The sequence below is a fragment of the Sipha flava genome, unplaced genomic scaffold (assembly GCF_003268045.1).
Source record: "Sipha flava isolate LNK unplaced genomic scaffold, YSA_version1 258_pilon_pilon, whole genome shotgun sequence".
Classification (NCBI taxonomy): Eukaryota; Metazoa; Arthropoda; class Insecta; order Hemiptera; family Aphididae; genus Sipha; species Sipha flava.
The window spans coordinates 1,721,925-1,745,551 of record NW_020272917.1 but is presented as its reverse complement, the minus strand read 5'-3'; the positions used below and the strand labels follow the sequence as shown (position 1 = coordinate 1,745,551).

General features: G+C 35.0%; 1 protein-coding gene across 2 annotated transcripts in view; it reads left to right on the top strand.

Moving 5' to 3' along the window:
• Window positions 1-23,627, top strand: part of LOC112684869 (paired box protein Pax-6-like) — a 48,931-nt gene that overhangs the window by 10,034 nt on the left and 15,270 nt on the right. The window contains exons 3-7 of one of the 2 annotated variants that reach the window (XM_025556584.1): window positions 6,894-6,950; window positions 7,954-8,119; window positions 8,470-8,650; window positions 18,220-18,383; window positions 18,619-18,728. In XM_025556584.1, the coding sequence (XP_025412369.1) occupies window positions 6,894-6,950; window positions 7,954-8,119; window positions 8,470-8,650; window positions 18,220-18,383; window positions 18,619-18,728 (678 nt within the window). The remainder of the gene's footprint in view (window positions 1-6,893; window positions 6,951-7,953; window positions 8,120-8,469; window positions 8,651-18,219; window positions 18,384-18,618; window positions 18,729-23,627) is intronic. The other variant, XM_025556585.1, reaches the window with a different exon arrangement.

Sequence of the window (23,627 nt, the reverse complement as noted above, 5' to 3'; positions counted from 1 at the left end):
AAAAGAGTTACAGCTCTTCCATATATATAGCTGTACTACGAGTGCAGGGAGTGTTTTTGATGTGAAATTTTTTTGTCGGGGAGGAGTTTTCTATTCCCACTTCTTTTTTTCTTCCCAAGACATAGTAGATCAAGTTATATATATATATATAGGGGTCATGCCGGGAGGGTTTCCCCTTTAAGATATTGCGAGCGGCGTGCAAATGACACGCAGAATTAACTGCTCTCCCCCTTTCCTTAGCAACGAGCGGGTGTCTTGTCACCCCAAAAAACCCAATGGATGGTTAGTAGAGAGCAAAGAGAGGTGGGTATGACATAAGAGGTTCTGGAAATTTCGGGACGCCAAGAGCTGCTCGGGAAACGAGGAAGGGAGTGATAAAAATGCGTAAATGGTAGAAGACCCGGGGTAAGCAAAGTCGTTGGCCGGAAAAGCTCCAAGTGCCTTTTTTTTTCTTTTACACCAGCGTCTCGCATATATATTCGAACAGCCAAGAAAATTCCAAGTAAAATAAAATATATGTATAAGCCCTGCTAGTAATAACTGCAGCAGGCCTAAACGAAACGGTTTTTGATTTATATAAATATTCTTTATCTTATTTATTTTCAAACATTTGATAGCAATAGTTTATGCAACATTCCATTTACGTTATAATTATTATTATTTTTGTAATTGTGTGCTGTTATGTTTTTTACAAAAATAAAAATTACTTATAAAATTATAAAACTATTTTGCTATCCATATCATTTATTAAATAAGTAAAAATTTATAATTTTTCAATAAAATATTTATAAAAACATAATAATATAATATGAACTAATTGATTGATTACGGTTAGAGTTTAAAAAGAAAAAAAATAATTTAATTGTAATTTTATACTAATGTTATATTTAGTTGCACCCAACTCTGTTTCTATGTGTAACAGCCGCTATACCTAGAAAATAAGGTATAAGGGTAATAGGGTATAATAACATAACAATTAAAATAATAAATTTGATACATATTAATTATTATTAATGTTAAAATCGACAATGGTAATATTCTATTACACTAATATGTTCTATATTATTTCTGTACTTTATTTTTGTAATATTTGTATAAACAAAAAAACATTATTTCAATTTTGAGCTTTTGTAGGTATGAGTGAGTATATCTCGCTACACCTGAAAAAATACGTTTTAGGTGCAAATGGTTATACGAGTAGTAGTTTATTAAAATAAGTAATAAATCATTTACATACATATGAACAGTTTATTTTATAAATTATGCCATACGTTTAAATTTAACCAACAAGTAACAGAGCCATACTACTTACGTTCATTGAGTTACTATTATTATGGTTTAATACTCAATAGTGTATCGATATTAATTTTCTATTGGAAGACTGTGAAATAATATTAAACGAAAACGGTTGCCAAAATATCTTCATCAGTTGGTGTATCTAATTACTTAAATATAATCAATCAGATTAAAAAATAATAAACCAACTAATTTATGTATAAAAAAAATATTGTACTAAATTCAAATACAACTATCATAAAAAGTATTAAAAATCACCAAATTTTATCAACTTTCGCAGTGAAATTTTAAATTGCTGTTGTATAATGTGTGCATAATATAAAGAAACACAATTGCAAAGCTTTTTTGATAAACTCGTGGCATTCTCGGAATATTCTCTACTCAAAATTATTTGAACAAAGAACAATTTAATAATAATAATCTCTTAGAACCTTTATGTTTTAAATTGAATCATTTAAATATAGCTTCTTTTAATGTAAAATCTTGACTACGATCCACGACTAAAATTTAAAAATAGAAGTAAAAATATTTTCGAAAACCCTCAGACATAATGATTGTATGAACATAAAAATATAATAAATCTGTAGGACCCCTAGAGTTAAGTGACAATGAAAAAAACTTAACGATTATACTTTTGCACATTAAATGGGAACAATTAAATCAGACGATGGATCCCACGACTCAGTTTGTAGCGATTTTTGATGGTATACCTACTTTATAACATATTGAAACATCAATTCGAATACACGCGTATACGTCCACATACTATACACGACTGACTATAGTCGGTATAGAATTATTGTTATTCGCCTTGTATATAAAACGTGTACAATGCAGCGCGCGAACAACAAGCTATTGGGTTGTCCGAATCTCGGAAAATATGTATAATATACAAGAGAGGAAAAAAAATATACATAATAATAATGTACGGACGGTATATTTGACAATGGTTATTATACGGAGGATATGCAGCGTGTAATAATATAATAATAAAATGGCCCGGTGAATGGATGTTTTTGTGTACCACGCTGGATTGTGTTAACAAATTTGTAATCCATCTATAATCCCGCCGGGTTTTGTAGTCCAGTATTTTTTTTTTTTTTTTAAGAACCATGTAAGCCGCCATTTTACATAACATCTCGTATAATTTTTGTTCAGACAATGTTTTGACAGGTACTATTGGCCTCGTGCGATGTCCATTCAAGAGTATGTTAATCGATTGATTTGGACCACAAATGATTCATTTTGCAAAAAAATTAGACGACTTCAAATCTGCATTACGTTATATACGTCTTAATTGTCATTATAACATCTGTTATTGAAATATTTCAAGTTACATCAAGACTATACAATATATGTAATGATTAATGATAATATTCAAATCACACACACACACACGTACAATGAACTCGTCGATTAATTTTCCACTCGTTAATTACCATAAACGGGTATAACATTCAACGAAGTAATTTGCAAAAAATAAAAGTAATAAAAATCCGTTGTTTTTGGTTATAACATGTTATTGTGGAGACCATTTCACATCAGAATTTATCCTGGATTAAAAAATATTAAATTATTTTACATATAACTACTAACACGACGGATGCAAATCGTTGTAGAACATTTAATAAAAATATATAACCTTTACTTATATAAGCAATATTCAAGTCAAGACAATTTTACTAAGTTTTTATACTTTTAAAATTCTCGAGTTTTAACTATTTATAAATATACATTAATAGAACATATTATGTAGTTGTTGTCTTAAACGACGTGGAAATGAAACGCCTTACCTATAATTTACAAGACAAGAAACATAAAGTAACCTAATATCGAGTTGTGGTAATTTTATACAAACATAATAAATCACGTTTTGCCGCGAACGCAATAGACAAATAATAAAGAACGTGACACGCAATATTTAATACGAAATAATAATCATGATAGAAACCGAGTGAAGAATATGGACGTCAGGCAAATAGTAAAGAATAAACCTTGCGTTGCACGCGGCAGTAAAAATATTTATCAGATGGTTACGGCCTAGAGCCGAGTAGTAGTTAGACGCGATTTCAAAACAGACATTTTCTTCGAAACGACATACAAATCACGTTTGAAATCCCGGAAAAACCTATAACGTAATTTATATCCCTAGGAGAGCTCTCCTTTCCGCAGAGATGGAACTAGGAATTTTTACGCCCGGGTAAAATGTTAAAATTACGCCCTATCCATAGACTAATAAACAAATATTCAAATAAATTGTATTCTTATAATCAATATACAATCGTACTTATTGAGTTTTAACCTAATATCAGTATTTAACGAAGTTAAAAATATCAAATTAGATGTTAATAATTACGAAAATTACACCCTCTAAAATGTTACGCCCGGGGATGAATCCCCGTCTTCCACCCCGTAGTTCCGGCCCTGTCATTACGCACGTATACGAGACACCTACGCCACGCGGAGGATTTATATTACGCGTTTGGTACGGGTTCGGCAACAATCGGTGGCCGCGTAACCGTCGTACGGTTTTCGCGCGGACGATGTACCGCACTCGACATCACCAGCTGCCGGCAGAGCGATCGCGGACCGCGAAAGGATTGAACAACCGTTCGCGGGTGATGGGCGGTTACACGAATGGCTTCGGCGGAGCCGTAGCAGTCGCGTCCGCAGGAACCGCTACGCACTTCTCCGCACCGCGGTCGCAGCGGAGTCATACCTACAGTGGTGTGTACGCCGTGAGCACCTGTTCGCGTTCAATCCGCCCCGGCCGCCGTTCGTTATAATAATCCGACGTCGTATCAAATGCGACCGCCGCCGCCGCCGCCACTGTTTGCGATATAATGGTGTAACGATTCCGAAACCGCGTTAAACGTTTGTGTCGAATATACCGAATATCCCCCGACCGCCTCCTCTTCCCGGCCGGTCGACGACGACCGAATTCATCGCGTCATATTGTCCGGTCAGACATGAAAGGCGGCAACGCGCGGCCAAGTCGTTTGAAGTGTTTCTCGTTTCATGTCGACGACAACGGGGACGGTACACTGCGGTGCCGGTCAAACGCCGCCGCCGCCGCCGCCGCCGCCGTCGTCTCAACGTATTATACGCTGTACACGGTAATTTCAATAATAACATAAAGCGCTGCAACTATATGTGTTACGCGTAAGGAAAAAAAAAAAACTGCGGTAGGCGTACTCCGGCGATAATAATACGATTTTATGCAATCGATCTGCGATCCCTGCGGTCGGATACAACTCGTCGAGGACGTCATGATACGCGTAGCGACCGTGATCAAAAACAATAATGCGCGTACAGCCTGACGCGACGATGGCGACGACTGAACGCATATGATCGCATGAATATTATCCGGGATTGCAGTTATTCGATGACGAATTTTACTCGGTCTTAGCCGACGAACAATTATTTACAAACATCGAGATCGACATTACAAGACGGTCGGAGGCCGAGAGCAGTGTTCGCTTTATGTGAGCGTAAATTCAGCCCGATAATCGTAGGCAGATAACATTTTGGATACACTTATAGCCGGTTAAAATACCTCAAAACGAGTGTTACAACAGTTCCGTTGTATGAGACGTTTTCGAAAATTTGATGGTTCAATGACTCTCACTGTTTGGTCTGTACAGTATTTCGTCGTTTAGGGTGAAAGTCGGTCTATAAATAAGTGGTAAGTCTTAAATCATAAGAGGTAAAAAAGAAAATCACTACGTCTGATAATGGTATAATATTGGGGTAAAATAATAAGATAACACATTTTTGTGTCATTATTACAGATCATGCAAAAGATGGTTTCTTGTTCTGTTTCATTGTTCTATACCAAGAGATCACAAAAGTGCTATTACTGATAAAATGACGAATAAATATGAAAAACAAACATAAATTAATATTTGAACATGATAAGGAAATATTTTTTTGGAAGTGATTCACCTTTTTTTTTACTAATGAATTACACTGTATTATTCCAAAAGTAGAGCGAACAGAGGAGAATCTCAAATAATTTTTGAGAAACTTCAAATAACCTTTTAACTATTAAATCTACTTTTAAACATACGCCAGTAAAAAAGTTCCCGTGCTCCGAAAAACATTGGTCGAGAACAACAAGTCGTTACACCGGTACTGTAAACATGTATTTATGTATTTCATGTATTTACATGTATTTATTTTTCGTGTAAAAAACGTTTAACTTTCTACTATTTTTAAAAATAAAGTATTCATCGATTTATCCTAGAAATGTATAAGTATATGAGCGGCATAAGTAGGTATCATTTTGAAATTCAACTCGGTGATCGAATAGATTCAAAATCCAATGTACACAATGTAACCGTAGTTGAATTAAATTCGGTCTCGATCAAAAATAAACTGTCTCTCCGAATCATGTGCTTAGTATTTTATTATGTAAAGCTTTACTGAACGTGTTTCATTTTTCACATATTTAACGCGTACATCTCACACACATAATAACACAGCGTATAAACGTCGCGGTGTAATCAACGTCAACATAATGGATGCGTGTCGTATCGCCGTTTTATGTATTATTTTATTAATATTACTTTTATATGCATGTATATATATAAACATGTGTATTTTTTATCCTAACTCGCGAGCGTTATTAATAAATGACGTTGTAGAGGGCTGCTGATGGCTGGTGACGGGGGTGGACGACCGGATGTCCGGCTGACGCGGGTGCGATGCGCAAAAAAAAAAAAAACCATTCTCGGCCGCGGAACGGTCAAGCGATTTCCCCGGAGGCGGACCGTACACATGTAAACCGCAGCGTAATAATGATCTGTTTGACCCTCTTGTCCGCGGGGACCGATTACACGATGTTTCCGGGCGATGGCAACGGCGGATTAATCGCCGCGTAAACGTCTACCGTCACGCGCAACAGTGCGGGAGTAAAACCAAACGTCCAAAAGCGTTGTCGTCACGAAGGGGGGGGGAACGGTAAGGGAAGTATTTCGTACGGTACGCCTGTCCACACACCGATATCGATGGTGTCGGATCCAAGTCTCCGGAGGCAGGGGTGCAAATACCAATTGGAAGGTCGTTGAAAAAAAATTTACTGAATATAACACCTATGTATTTATTTAATACATGTTGATGATCATTTGATGACTACTTTATGAAATTTAAGCACGTAAATCAGTAGGTAAACTTAAATAAGGAAAAGAAAATAACTAAACAAACAATTTTTAATTTTAGTTTTCGGTTTTTCGAGACATCTTAGAGTATTGCACCCCCGCTACGTCTGGCATTGGTTACCGACCTCATCGGGAAATGAAAATCTCATCGTTTGTCGATTTATGCTCCATATAGACCACGGTCTACCATGTATACTTTGTACTGTGTGCATAACCCCTTCACAGTCTAAGCTTCGTGTACACCTACGTCCAACGTATATAACTTTAATATCTCTACACGTTTTCTCGGCGTCCATCGCTAACTGCGTCCTCTGCACACTCCCTTGTGCACGGGTTCAGCTAGTATATATATATATATATATATTCTATTGTCCACTTAGCAGTTTGCACATAAAATACTCATACTCTTGTATCATATGCTATTTTCTTTGATTTCAGTTGGTAACACTGCTGATTACGATGGTAGGATTATTGCAACGCGTGAATTAGACTTGGGTACGAAAAATAATAATTAACACATTCAGTACAATAATGTATATATTATACGCACACAGAATAAAAAACTTTACAGAAGTGACGGTCGATTTTCCGTGCATTCAACACGCTTCTAAAAATGCAACGTCTCAGTGTGTAGTGCAAACAATTGCATTACACATAATCTTCCATTGCATCGCAGCTCATCTCATACATATTGATGCGAGATAAGCTGGAGACAGGATTTTTATGTTTTTAAAAAAGCTCAAAGTGTATAGCATTAAAATAATGTATGTGAAAATAATATTCGAAATAATACTCTTTTAAAAATTGATAAAATATGTACAAGTAGCTTTTGTATTTTTAAATGCTATCAAAACATCCTCAAAAAAATACAATTAATATGCTTCAAAAGTAAAATGTTTCCTAATTTTACGATTTGCACACATTTCTTACTTCTCCACCAGTAAAATAAATGTAATCAATTAATAATATTTGAGCATAACATATTGCCAATTGTATTGTATTTGCTCAGTGGATCTTTTCTTGTTAAAAATATTGACTATGGTTAGGATTATTATTCTTTATTTAATCTCTCAAACGCCATGTACAGCTAAGCCCTTTCTTTCACAATTTATATAGAAAAAGTTTCCACAGCTGGAGTTTAACTTTTATAACTAATCTAAATAAATTAAAAACGATTTTTTACGCGTAATCAAATATATTGGTAATAATATTCTAATCTTACGGACTGGTCTTTAAATATATTTTTTTTATTGAGAATATATTAAACATCAAGTCGTAAAAAATATACAGTGGCATCTCGTTAAAATCTAAAAATCCTGTTTCTAATAATGATTTTATACTATACTTGATTTTGTCACTTCTGCTGTACTTTTTATCCTGGTTAATATTGTTAAAAACAGTACAGTGTTGCCAACTGTTTACTTACGGTCGTGCTGAGTGTACTGTTATTCTTGTGAAAATGTGAAAAAATAACATGGTTTATGGTATTTTTACTTAGGACACAGTGGCGTTAATCAGCTCGGTGGAGTGTTCGTCGGTGGTAGACCGTTACCGGACTCGACGCGGCAGAAAATTGTTGAACTAGCCCATTCCGGAGCCAGACCTTGCGACATATCAAGAATCTTACAGGTGTCCAACGGATGCGTATCGAAGATCTTAGGGAGGCAAGTACAATTATATGATGGAAGAACGTAGAATTAATAAACTTATTTTTATTTTGTTTACGAAAATAATTTCTAGTTCTGAGCATACTCAATGGCTCAAATCGATTATTAACCAAATAATATGCTAAAACGATTTAATCCACGATTAATGCAGTTTTTTCAACCCAATACGTACCTATAACTTAAATAATATTTAAAAGATTATTAAAAGTCTACATACTTTACACAGCATCGTAACGTCCAAGAACTTAATACAATAATATAACCAATTCATTGTACACTAACCTTTCACAACTCTTGTGCACCAACGTAACCGTAAACGTGCTTGATCGACTGATAATCTTCTTCAGGTACTATGAGACCGGTTCCATCAGACCCAGGGCCATCGGTGGTTCCAAGCCCAGAGTAGCAACAGCTGAAGTGGTGTCTAAGATATCTCAATATAAACGCGAGTGTCCGTCAATATTCGCATGGGAGATTCGTGATCGACTGCTCCAAGAAGGCGTCTGCTCCAATGACAACATACCTAGCGTAAGTACCTACACACACATACGAGTATAAACTAATTTATTAAATACGCATATTTATATTATATTTTTCAATAGTTTATTTGCATTGTAATTCGAAATAATATAGTTGATATGTCAAAAGCACAAAGCTGAATTGATTTTTTTTTTTTTTTTAATGAATTCATCGCTCGTGCACTCATGATCTTATGTAGACACAGAGGTGGATTTATCTTTTTTACGACTATAGGCACCAACAATTTGCCGCCCCTATATAGGCGAAGAAGTTATATTACCCCTTCCGAAACACCTAATCTAAATATTAAATATACAAACGTATGAACATTCGTTTGAATTTTTAGACTATTTTTTTCGCTTTAATTAATTAGTCTACTTTGAAAAAATGCCATTGGATGTTCCCCAAATTTTAATAAAAACAGATTTTCATAATAACAGCATCAGATTATTAACATACATTCGAATTAGTAGTATAGTGTGGCAGTGGGGATATTTATTTTTCCTCGAAATTCTGACGATAACTTATTAACAAAATGCACCCATTATTATACAATTATTTTTCGTAAATATAAAGTAAATAATTTTCCAATTTTTTTGGCATACGTTTAATGTTTTCTAATAAAACATTACAGAATTAGCCGCCCCTAAACTTTGCCACCCTAGGCAGATGCCTACAGTGCCTAATGGGAAATCCGCCTCTGTGTAGACATATTTCATTTACACGCGTAAAAATAACAATTATTAAAATTATTACAGTTCGAGAAACAATACACCGATATCGGTTCAAAATATTTTCTTTATTATGTAGCATGAGAACTCTGTAACCGTTTTGACTTTCACTTCCACCAACCGCCAATATTCACAATCCTGAGTTCTTGTCCCCAATCTCATCCGTTACTTTTAGTCTCTCTAGATCTTAAGACACTACATTTAACCCATTATTTCTTGTGTATGCTCTGGGTCTTTTTTCTCTTAGTTTGTATTAGATTGATGCCCTAACTTTATTGGTTTCTTCTATTTTCATTTCGTGTCCAAACCACTGCATTTTCTGACCTTTTACATCATTTGTGATATAAGGTGTTCTGGTGAATTCCCTTATCTTCACGTATCATCTTCTACGCCATATATTTACAGTATCGAACTATGGTCCACATATTCTTTTTAGTACTTTATTTTCAAATCTTCTTGGTTGTTGTTCAATTTGCACTATCATTAACCATACATCACAACCATAAGTTAGTGTTAATTTCACAATACTCCTGTATAGGCGTAATTTTGTTTCTCTAGAAAATAGTTTTAATTTAAAATATTTTATCAATGTAAAAAAAGCCCTTTAGGCTTTAACCAAACACCTGGTTAATTTAGCATTCCAGTCGTTATTACCAGTGATTTTTACTCTTAAATATTTGAAATTCTGGGCTTTTTCGAAGACATAGTTATCTACTATAAGGTTTTCCCCACTTCTAACCAACATTTCTAACATTTTCATTACTTTCGTTTTCTCTTTATTTATTTCTAGAACAATCTTCTTTGTTTCATGTATAAGTGTTTTTGAACTTTGCACTACCATTTTTTTATTTTCTCCCACTAAAATTAAATCGTCTGCAAATCACACATCCACTTGCACATCAAGCGTGGTTTTGTCATTATTGATTTCGAGTTAATTACTTTTTACACTGCATATTACTTTTTCTAATGCTACGTTAAACAATATTGGTTTTAGTGCATCACCTTGTCAAAATATACTTAAAATTAATGTATTATTAGTTTAAAATTAAAATTAAAACAACCTAACCAGGCTAGCAGCCGCGAGCGTTTATTATTTTAGGACGTTGGAAAAAAATACTTTGGTTTTAAATCTTGTTCCATTGTTACTATAACTACTATTACTATTTTTTGTATACTCGTATTATTTTTCACGAGGGAGTTTGACGTGTGCGCGGGTGTGACCGCGGCCTCGACTGCGACGACGCACGGAAAGGGAGACCCAAATCAGATTTCTTACGCATCACCAAACCGCGCCTCTCCCAATCAATGTCAACAACGCGTCGCCGCCGATCGTGTGTTTTACACGCGCACGCCGCGTATTTGCATGGGAAAAAAAACAAACAAAAGAATTAAAATCAACTGTGTAATAGCGAATTTTAAAAATTATTTTTCACCCCTATTGTTTACACAACAATTATTCAATCATCATCACCGTTTGAAAATATTGAGAACAGGTCTTTAATTAAAATTACGAGTTGAACGAATGAATGTGTGTACTTTGTTAATTGTTCATTGGATAGACTTTCCGCAGTTAAAAAAAAAATAATTTATTAAGACTACATATTAATATATATATTGAGTTATTGTCATCTTACAGTTAGGTACCGTTTAACGTTACACATTGTACAAACAATGCCCTCCGCATACGAGGCGATACTATAATTATTCGAGTATGAATTGTACACATTATTCAGTGTAAATGTTCTGTAGTTATAAACATCTGTCTCATCAAGTGAAAGAAAAGTACGTTCTTAAATTTCAAATTTTATTATTCAAATATTAAATATTTCATTTTTTTTTTTTTTTTCATTACTGAGCGGTTGCAGCTATTAATAATACAGTATTAAACAATTCAGTGCCACGTAAGGATCTGTACATCACATTTACATTTAAAAGTCTACACGATTATCTGTCAAGTTAATTTGAAAAACGCAACATAAACTGATGTTTAAATTTAATAATAGCCATACACGGGAAAGTGTACTGCACCCTCCAGGGGCCATGTTAATTTGATATACACTACATAGGTTCGTTTTATAACATGAATACAAAATTTGTTTAATTAAAAGTGGGTAATTGTGTGCACTTGGCGATGTAAAATATAAACGCTTATAACTAATTGAATAAAGCATTTCCACGTAATATCAATATCAGCGTTGAAATACAATGGTACATGCAGTGATACCGCGAACGAGAGAATGAAAAACATTTATGTTAATTATCACTGCCAACACCGTCGGAGCATACTTGGTGATAAATTGTCGTCGTACATCGTTGTACAGTCGGAGCAGAACGGTCGGATGGTTTGAAAACAATAACCGTTACACGTGTCCTGGACCCTAATTAAAACCGTTCGAACCGAATGTTATGCGATTGCCGATAAAAAAAAAAAAAATCACGGTAAACAACAACGGTAGGAAAGCAGAGGATCGGAGTACGGTGGAGGAAAGTTGCGCGTCAAAGTCCTAGATAACGTCCTCGGCCGTACGTGACTTACCGATTATCCACAGACATCAGAGCGCGGGTACGTCGGGAAACAGTGTTTTCGCGAGACTGGAAAACGCGCGCGGAGCGCGGCGACAGCGTCAATGAAGCGAGGAACCGCGCCGAACGTGCAACGACCGCACGACGACGGGATACCGGGCGCGCACGGTACGAGCGCGGGAAAGAGACGCCGGTCGGAGGGGCGCAAAACACCGGTGTGCCGCCGCTTTCCCGTCGACGGCGGCGCGGAGCATAATAGAAGTGTACACGGAGACGGGCGGGGACGCGTATTTTCCACGCCTCAGCAGCTCCCCAAACAAACAGTCAGCCCCCGCCTCAACGGCCGCCGCGGCTTCACCGCACGCACCTCAACGCCCGAGTCCCCGGGGTACGTTTTATACAATCCCAGTCACGACGACGACGACTTTACGAGTAAAGCTCCGGACCGTTCCTATACCATGACAACAATACTCGCGCGCACACCGTTCGCATCACAGCGGCGTAAATATAACAAAAATACACGTTTCGCCGTCTGGAGGGAAAGGTTTTTTTTTTTCTAATACATTCTGCAGCTGTTCTTCGTATCGTATTGTTTACGCGCTACGAGATTCTGAGAAAACATTGCCTGTGTCTCAACGTGACGGTCTTCATAATGACACATGGCCACCAGCCTTTAGCCACGGAAGGGAATCGCCCCCCTAGATCTAATCGTTGTCCCTCCCCCTCAACAAATTTTAATAAAGTAATAACTTTTTGGTACTCAGCATGGCAGTAGATAGTGGGTTTTTACAGCCGTGATAGTTAGATATTTATCATTTATTGCTTGATAAAAGGTCTAATCACATACGGTTAGATCATTTGAAAAACGTTGGTCTGGTCATTTATGAATATGTGAAATTATTTATAATAATTATGAAAGTGTCTAAAAAAAGTATATGGAAAATAATTTGTTTTCAATGACAGTTTGCAATGAAAAAGAAAACGTTTAGAATTTCTAAATGTCTTTTGTCAAAATGTAAACGATACATAAAACCGACTGATAAAGTTTCATAATCAAGAGAAACTAGTTTAACCTCAGCAATTTCAATTATTTATAGTGCGATTAATAGTTTAAAACAATCAAGAATTAAAGAGATGTTTAACGAAGTTATAGAAGATAGTGAAAGTTTATTACCAGATATCATAACTGAATCTCCAAAACGTTAGAAAAACACTCCTATAAAATGTATTAATTATACTTTAAATTAATAATCTGGTACCCATATATACGAGTATGTCAAAAACGATATAAGCATTACGTTATTACGTATATTTTATGAAGTTTTTGACATAATGAAATCTGAAATGGAAACTCGTTTTGAAAAAAATTATGAACTTATTAAAGCTATTTCTAACACATATGAATCGAATCACGATAATTTTAAAATATTTAAAAACCTCAATATTAATATTCCTTCAAAAGAAGAAACAATTTATGTAAAAAAAACTATATAAAAGAAAATTATATATAGGGTGTCTCAAAAAGAATGCAAGATTTAAATCTGCTATAAATTAAATTTATTTCTTTTAAAAAAACATAAAAAATATATCATTCTCTTCGGGAAAAGTTAAGGTTTAACAGTGAAAAACAATATCGGGCATATTACCCTCCCTACTATCCCTACAAGCGATTATTCTTTTCATAAAATTTACCATCATTGGATAACACATTGCTCCATCAAATTCGTTGAGGACACGACAAATTTCTTGCTTAAGTTCCAAGACATTTCGAATTTTATTCTGGTGAACTCGTGACTTAGTGTATCCCCATAAGAAAAAATCTCACGGCGTCAAGTTACAAGATCGAGTTGGCTACGCAACGAGATTAGTCTGTCCGGAAAATTCTCACGCAGCAGAGGGACTGTTTCTCTTGAAGTTGCGCCGTTTTGTTGTAACCATACAAGAATACCTGCTGAACTCAGTATGTTTCTTTGGCTTCATTTGGACTAAATAAACATTAAAAATGTATGTTTCCAACTTGTCATTTTCCTGTTTAATTCAACTTGAAAATCCTCAAAGGCAATTGATGAAACATAAACTGTTATCCAATTTAGCTTTATTGGCGTTTGAGTCCAAATGGACTAAAAATTTAAATTTGGATGTATTATTAATTGATTTCAACGAGTAAAAAGATAGAAAATTACAGCTATTTTAATTTAAAAAAAAAACTGGTAAATTCAAAAAATAATAAATTATAAAAATATTCAAAATTTAATTATGTTCACTTTATTCTAATTTTTATTATTTTAATTTAAAGTATCTATTATAAAAATTACAGTAGTATTAAATATTAAAAATATCATTAATATTGATTTTTTTTCTAATGCCCCCTTACAAAATTGTTTGCCCCACCTGAAGATTTAGCCTGGCTACGGACTTGCATTAACGTTCGGATTCAAAAGGGCTTAGACCAGCTTATGTTTTGCAACACTGAAAACGCTCTTGTCTAAAAATATTATTCTATCATCAATGTTGTTGCCGATGCGCCCCGAACACCGGGACGATAGAGATGCCGAAACGCTTATATTATTATCATCATGTTAAACGGTCAAGACGGTTACAAATGTTTACAGTAAACGTTTAATACTTTGTACAACCGAAAACGATTATATTTATATACGTTCGACCCCAGTGAAACAGCAGACGAATCGAAGTATAATTTGTCCGGTTTCGCACGCACACAAATCTCCTAGACAGCGAACCGTCAATTGTGCGCGCGCTCGTGTGTGTGCGGTTTCGTATTATATAATATAATGTACACACGTATGTAATGCGTAATATCGTAGTACGACCGTTTTGGCGGCGGTGGCGGAACTAGTCGTCAAATCCGACTCGAACGGTCGCGATTCACCCCCCGTTATGCGTTATACATATATTGTGATGTAAAGCGATTTGAATTGTCCGTTTCCCCCGATTTGTGGGAATTCGAAAATATTTTGACATTTCTACTTCCTGGAATTGTTGTTATATTGCCTCCGTGATTTCTCACACGCGTGACGTACCCACGCTCCACGTCGGCGACGACCGGTCCACTGCTCTGTGCGCGCGCGCGCGCTCGCAATAATAGAAGAAAACGTACCTACTATTTTTCTATACATATAAACGCACACATCTCGGATATAGAAGGAAAAAATAATAATAAATATTATCCCCGTTCCGAAACTATATAGATGCGTGCAGAGAGCAATTACAAATGTCTTTTATGCCGGTGAACTCCGGGAGTCATTTGTTCCGCGGCGTGTCCATTGTTCGACTGTTATGTCGCTGATGATGGAGAGAGATAATGTCCCTTTTTCAATAGAGGAACCATTGTTTTTTTCCTCCTGTAAATACAAAAAATTTCTTTTATTTTTCTGTTTTTTTTTTTTTTCAGTCGTTTCAGTGTTTTAATTTCCTACTGAGAAAGTATTATATGCGCGTACATTTTTTCCCGTATCGTGAATTCAGATCCAATCAGATATTAAACAATCCCATGACGACAACTGCTGCTGTACCATCTATATCACGCGACATTCCAATTATTTCATCACTCCGATAGTCACTTCCACAACCCCAAATGCCAATGATTATCCCAAATTGTATTTTTTAATAAATTCAATTCTATACATGCATACAATTATATGTGTGTGTTTTTTTTTTTTTAATTTAATCGTTTCTATCACTGCGTGGACAAACGAATAACACTATTATAATTAAACTTAACTTTTTTATTTTAAGAAAGAAATAAATGTTGCCATTATGTTGATGCGTCATCTCGATTGATGTGACAAATTATTAAATGCAAGACATCACATGGTTTAAAATTGAACTCGCACACCACATCGCAGACATATAATTTACTAATTAATCCAGTTGCTGTACTTAGTTATACGATATAACATTTTATGTTTATTACTGTTTTCGCTGACTGTTAAGGGAATTGTTATATTACTCTTGCATATTTTACTCATCACTTTATTATATTTCCGTGATTAAAAGTAATTATAGTAAAATATTTTATGCGCAAATCGAATTTGTAGTTTAACGACTCGTTTATAACACTACAGTTTTCAAAAATATACCTAGATTTAATATTTGTACCAAATGAAAGAGAACACTATTATCTACAAACCTATTAATAACGTCTATACTCAAAATCGTCGAAAAATTTATTATAAATAAGAAAACGCAATTGTAAAACAAGCCGGAATATAGAGTTGTGTGTATTTCATTCGTCAATTCTTACTTTACTCATTATTTTCAGGCTCATTTAGGTACATATTGAATTAATTTTCAAATATTTTATTGGTTACTGAAAAGATTACAGATTGAAATACACGCTGTAGGTACATATTCATTCGATCATTACACTCTTTTAAGTGCACGAGTTATATCGTGAAATTTATACTGGAAGATACTCGAAAATAAAATTAATGCATTAAAAAAAAAAAAAATCGTTTTTTATAATAATTTTATTTGTTTTTAATATTTTTTTTTCGTTTTAAAAAAACTGTAACGGGTCACAATGAATGCTTTCGCGGGTAGGGCACCACTGATATATACGAATACGACAGTAAGTTGCGTACCAATATTATTATACTTTTTATCGTAAATCTCGGCTATTTTTTTACACTGCGTGTGTAAGACTCGGTAAAAAAAATTATACAAAAGAAAGAACATCAGAAACTTGCGACGAAAACACCCTAGTTCATATGTGTGTATGTAAGTGTGCATGCGTGTGCGTGTGCCTGTGTTAGCGGATATAAAAACAGGAGGGAATGCGTAATCAAAGTGTGAAAAACCCCAAAGTTTTTCCGGCGTCAACGGCGACATTAGAGGACACCCTTCGGTGCTGTGCGTGTGTACGAACTGCGGCAGCTGAGAAGGACGAGGTGGGTGACAAAACTCATGCATTATGGATTCGTTTGTCTCACACATCAAGACTCGCACGAAGCCCTTCAGATCGAGACGCCTATAGACTATTTCTTCCTGCACCGCGTACACACGAGCACACACGCGCGCACAGATGGACGTACACACATTCGCACATACACGCTCGTCTCCTCGGTGCTACCAATGCTCCTACTCGGTTTCACCACTCGTAGGTTACTATTCTTTTGTGCTGCGGACACTGTCGTCACCGTAGTTGGTATAAATCGTCTGTCTTCGCGATAAATATAAGAAAAAAGAAAAACGCAACTACCACAATCGACAGCAACGGAAATTTATTCTAGTCGGAAATTCATGGTTACTTCGCACGGCCAACACAAAGAGAATGTCGCCTCCGCTACCGCGAAGAGTAAAAAAAAAAAAATATCGAGGAAAAAAGTATAAAAATAGAATTTATGATTGTAGTGAGATACGAAATTATGTGGACTGTCTCTTACGCGTATATATATATATATATATATATATATATATATATATATATATTTGTAGGCTGCAAGACAATGGCGACGCCAGTCTGAGCACATTAAATTGATTGGAAATTATTTTTTGACAATTTTCGAAATTATTATCGTCGCTCGTTCATCAGAGACATATCTCGAAATATCATTTTTGACGCGTCGCTTTGCTACGAAAAAAATATTACTAATGCATTTCACGTCTCTCATATATATATATATATATTGCTTAAATTAGTGTGAATAAAAAATTATTTTATAATATAACCCGTTAAGCGATTGAAAAGATTTAACACTATCGGTTTTTTTCACTAACATAAACTCATTCATTACATTGAAACAAACTACATTCAAAGTATATTACACTAGAAATTTATATTTTTATTTAATTTATGATTCGCACACGTCTTGTGTTAGGAATTAAAGTTATATTTATAGAAAAATATTAAAACTAGGATTCACAAATTTCAAGATCGTATTATTTTTATAGATTTATATAGGCGTAACTTATCCTACAGAATCTTTAATATGTGCGGCAAATTATATTATAATAACATACTTAATGTACACTATAATGTCGAGTCGAGCTCCCGAATGAGGTTTCCAACATTTTCCCTCTCCAATCACTTAAATCACTTATTTATAATCAAAAACTTTGAAGTCTATGTACTGCAGTATCACATTGAAATCGGGAAACGTACATTTATAGTGGATTTTCAATAGGAAATGTGTTTGATCGATCCGATCAATATTCAACCGCGGTTCAAAGTTAATACAAGAGAATCTTCTTCTCCTTTTCCTTCACCTTTCTGCCGACTATTTAAACCGTTGAACAATTTTTTTTTTTTGACCTCCAACACTGTATCATATTAATGCGTCGATTTTTCCATGTGTGCCGCAGGTGTCTTCGATCAACCGCGTGTTGCGCAATTTGGCGGCACAAAAAGACCAACAGGCACCGGCGTCCGTGTCGCCGACCTGCAGCACGGACGCCGTGTACGACAAGCTGAGGCTGCTGAACGGTCAGGCGACAGCGGCCGGCACATGGCCCAGACCCAATCCTTGGTGAGTGCATTACTATTATTATTATTGTGATTTATGCGTGTGCACGTAATATATTATTGCACTTATGTGCATTACATTACACACGCATGTGATCGTGGTTGACCGCACCGTGTACGGTACAGTTAACCGGGCGGTAATCTTTTCCCGTCCCGACTCGTATGCAACGCACTTGTACCGTGGCTTTCCTTTCGTACAATATTACTGGTATAATAATAATATTAACTGCGCGTTGCAGGTATCCACCCGCGTCCACTGACAACCCGTTCGCTCCGTTACAGCCGACCGGCAGGCTGAGCCCGAACACCGCCAATTGCACCGTGTTGCCCGACATACTCGACAAAAAAGGTAAGGACACCGATCAATACGTATTAACTTCACGTTTGTTATGTTAAGCTCGAGCAGTTGGTTTTTTTTTTTTTTTTTTTTTTTATTACTGCATCGTTGTCATATTTAATTATACTTGCCGGAAAGACAAACGCCAACAATGACAGTATTTGAACGGTAATAAATGCGACACGAAATCGTGTGGGTTTTAACGTGAAATTAATGTTTAACTAAGCAATAAGTAATGATGTGCAGTGAAAATACAACTGTCATCTGTATATTCTTCGTATAATACGTAATCATATCACTATCTATAAACGCATACCGAAAAAATATAATAAATATGATTTACCACCATTTTAAGCAGTCAGATCAATGGCGTCATTAGGGATGCGAAGGAGCAACTCATACGTTTGCCACAGTCTAGAGATTAACTATTCCAAAGTCGGCACATCATCAAAATATTATTACGTTTTTTACAAAGCCATCCACTTGTTGTAAATCAGAAAAATGAGACGTGCACTTTACGGGAACTTATGTACAAAGTACAGTTCATTATATTTTGGACTGGTTAGATGCCCCCCTCCCTCTACGTTAATCGGCTTTTTAATTAAATGAGCCATAGAGTCGGCAATTCAATAAGAGCATGCCGACTGTCCTACTCTGTAAAAAACTGAAATCACGTCACTGCAGTGACACTGAGGCAAATTCAATAATGTACACGCATGTATCACTGTTGTTAATTACATAAGAAATCAAGTTTCAGCTATATAATTAAAACACTGCACATTCTAAATTATAATTTATACATAAAACGTGGTGACTAAGACACCGTGAAATTGCTGGTATACATACCTGTATGATATAATGCCGAATAGGCCAGTAGTAAACAAGAATCTTTATTTCATCATATCCTGTGGGCGGAGTAACAGTGCGATCTCGGGATTATTTACGAGGGGGCCTTTCGATGTAAAACTCCCCGGTTGGTATTTTTTTTATATTTCGTTTGCTTTTTTCATTTTTATTTTTATTCTACTCGACTCGCTCGCGTTTATATACGTATGCATGCACGCTGCAACACACGCAGGTTTGAATATATATTAAAAAAAAAAAAAAACTTCTCCCATACCGACTCCACATAGCATAGTGAAACAAGAAAATATTGTATCAAAGTAAAAACGGAACCATGGATGGAAGGGATAGGGGTTATTATATTTAGATAAAGGGATTGTCGGCGCGCAGCGAAGGGACGCGTGGATACGAGTGGGGGCAGTATTACCGCAAAAAGGGTTTTCGAGCTCCAAACGGTAACCATATTAAATTTTGCTATAGCGTGGAATTCCGGTTTCAGCATCGAAACAATATGTACATGCGCGCGGGGCGAGTTGCAAATAAACGACGGAATGCAAGCAAGGCAAGGCAGCCATTACGCGCTTCGGCAACGTTAGTGGTGGTAGTGGTGCCCCAAAATTATTACACGCATAGGAAAGAAGATATTATTACATATTATCCCAGTTGGGAGTATAATATCGAAGAAGGTATACGAATTATAATAATAATAACGTAATATTATGTAATATTGGATTTTCTCTTAAATTCATAACTCAAATTCAAACAGCATGAGAAAATTTTAAACATTTAATATTATTATGCATTATTTATACGTAAAAATGATCTCACATAAAATATAAAAACGTTTTTATTTAAATTTTCAATTCAAAATTCTACGTGTGCTTTTGAGTTAAGTGTTTATATTTTTATTGTATAGATTTACACGACATTCTGCGTATATCGATAAATTCGATGTACCGCTAAAACACATACCGCGACAGTTATTTCCATATAAAATATATTCTATACCATCAATACTGTTTTTAAAACAACTACATTTGATCATGCCCTGATGGTATGTATAGTGTAACATAGTTACTTGTATCATGGACATTCTATTAATAAAAAACACCGATTGACGTTTTACTAATTCTCTGCTAAAACCTGTTCTTTTATGCTTTATAAGTATATTAATCACTTTAGATTAAAGCGATGAAAACTTATGGAAAATTAACTGAATAAAATTATGATCCAGCGTAAAAACTTGAAAAAAAATCGTTGTCACTATTGAGGAATTGTTTAATCGAACGTTGATGATAAATGTAAAACTGTTTTATTTGCCTATTTATTCTTTATTTTAAAATAAAATCTTGTACATGGGTAGTAGTCACTATACATGCACATAAATATGTCAAAACAATCAAGCGAACAAGTAACCGTAAAAGCATTTGAAATGTAGTTTGGTCACTGCGATGGAATCCTTATAAAACATGAAGGTGTCTATACGCATTACACATATATCCCCACGCATAACCAAAATCAAAGTTGATAATATTATAAATATTGTAGCAAGATAAATGTATACATATTTAGGTATGGACTCAGGTACTTACTGCACAACGGCGCTCTGTTCGCTTCAAACCGTTTTGATTGCGCCCGTGATTTATCTCTTTATTTCTCTGGTCGTGTCCGCGTAAATAACAAGCGGACGGATATAAAGACCGGGTGCACACACGTCCATATACGTACACATTATATTATATACCATTATTATGAAGCCACCGTATTATATTATCAATGTGTGAACCCCGCGCGCCGTATTGAATTGACGACAAGGTCTCACTCGCTATTTCCATCCCTCTCTCTCTCATGTATTTTCATGAATCCTGCCGTCCATTTAGCCGTGAATAATTCGCTTTGAGCCCTTCGCGGCGTGTATGACGTGCGTGTGCCGTGCGCAGCTGAACCGCGAATGACGTGTTATCAACGTCGGTTTCACGCACCTTCTTTCTTGTAATGTATGTACTTGCAAGTGAAAAAAAAACGTAACGAATGTCATTTCCGTCTATTACTGTTATTGCTATTATTGCCATTATACAAATATATATCCACGGAGAGGGGACGACTCGTATATGCACGTGTGTACAAAGGACGTACGTGAACATTTTATCATATCTATATTTTATACCAGAAAATTGTGTTACGTATTAATTTGTGTAGCAAAAACGTGCACCATCCGCATTTATCAATATAATATTTTCACTTAAACGTAAGCATATTATAATATGATCATACACGTGTAAGCGTGTTATGAGGCACACGCACTAATACCGTTGTTTAATAATTACGGTATTTTATTAAATTCACGGGGATTACGACAAAGTTCGAAAATGCAATCGTGCTTAACGCACCGGACCGCTATTGCGCATATAATTTTTTCAATATTTCAGTTCATGAGATTCCATATAAAAGTTTTCAGATTTTTTTCTATATGCATTTCGCTGTATAAACACGTACTATATAATACTGAAAAATATTTATAAAACCGATAGGAACTTAATGAAATTTTATGACACTGAATCTTAACCGTTTAATATATTACATTCGCATTCAAATAACGGTCATGTAATAAAACCAAGACACCGGTACCTACCATAGTACCATGGTATATATATATATATATACATGCATATATGCATATATATATATATATATATATATATACATGCATATATGCATAAACCTACTAACATTCAAAATTTCGAGTAGATACTTCGTATTTTAACGTAATAAAAAAGTATTCAAAAGGGTTTGTTACTTTAACGAATCAGTAGTATGTTAAAGTTTAAAGCGTGTTTACGAACTAAGGAATTACTGCTCTTAACATTCACTTAAGATTTTATAGCTGAAGAGATAATTGTGTTCTGACGTGTTTATTCGCAAACTTTAATAATATCAACAACAGCTCATGTTCTTAATAACCAAAACTTTGTTAGTCAACAACTTTCGGTGACAATTTAAGTTGATTAGACTTTTCTTAACTTCAATAAAATAAAAACCACATTTATATTACATCACACCTCATTCAATGTGTATTTCTTGAATACATGTGATATTTCGTTTCTGTTTTTATAGATTTATACTCAAATACGATACCGTCGTTTTAACGATCGACACTGACACATAAATTTATATAGGTATATGACACCCATTTCATTATTTTATGTTTGAGTCTGATAATTGAATAGTAAAATATTTTACAAAACCTTAATGTCTCACGATATAAAATTAGTCTCCATTGCAAAAGAGCGCACACATCATATCTAAAAATTAAGATTTACAGCTGACAGTCAATATTCGATTTCGATTCATATAACAAAGGCAATTTATAAGTAATTGTGTATGGTTAAATCTTGCTCATAGAAAATTTGATTATGATGGTTTTTCTGCGCGCACGTCACAAAAAATAAACATTTTTGGACTAGTACTTATATAAAATAAAATATGCAATAGAAACGCAGCAATGACACATATATTTGTATTATATATTTATACATTCAATGTTATGACTTTGTAGCATTTATTGACTTCGATGAACCCCGCTACTGACATTTCCAGTAGAGACATTCTAAAGTAAATTTACATAATCACCTCGTACATTATGCATGTTCATTTCGCGTGAAAAAACACAACACTATATAGGAACATTTGTTGCGGTGTTTACCTGTTTTATTTCAATTTTCTTCAACCCGTCACTCTTACATCAATTCACAAATTTAGTTATTTTTCTCGAAAATCTTCATCTTTTGCAAACGAATTTTTTTTTTATATTATTTTACTTTGTCAATGTAGTAGACCTCTTGACCAGATTCATTTGGATCGTCGTGGAGTATTTTCGGGCATATCATAAGAAGACATATTTTTAAGAAGAGGGTTAATATGATTTGATAATTTGTTATGAAATATTTTTATATTTTCGTTAACTCGCTTACAGTGTGTATGCGGAAATCATTGTGCAGGGAAGAATTTGTTATGAACCATGAGGTTCCGGTTAAGAGTCTTAATGCAATTGCTTGAAATGACTGAAAT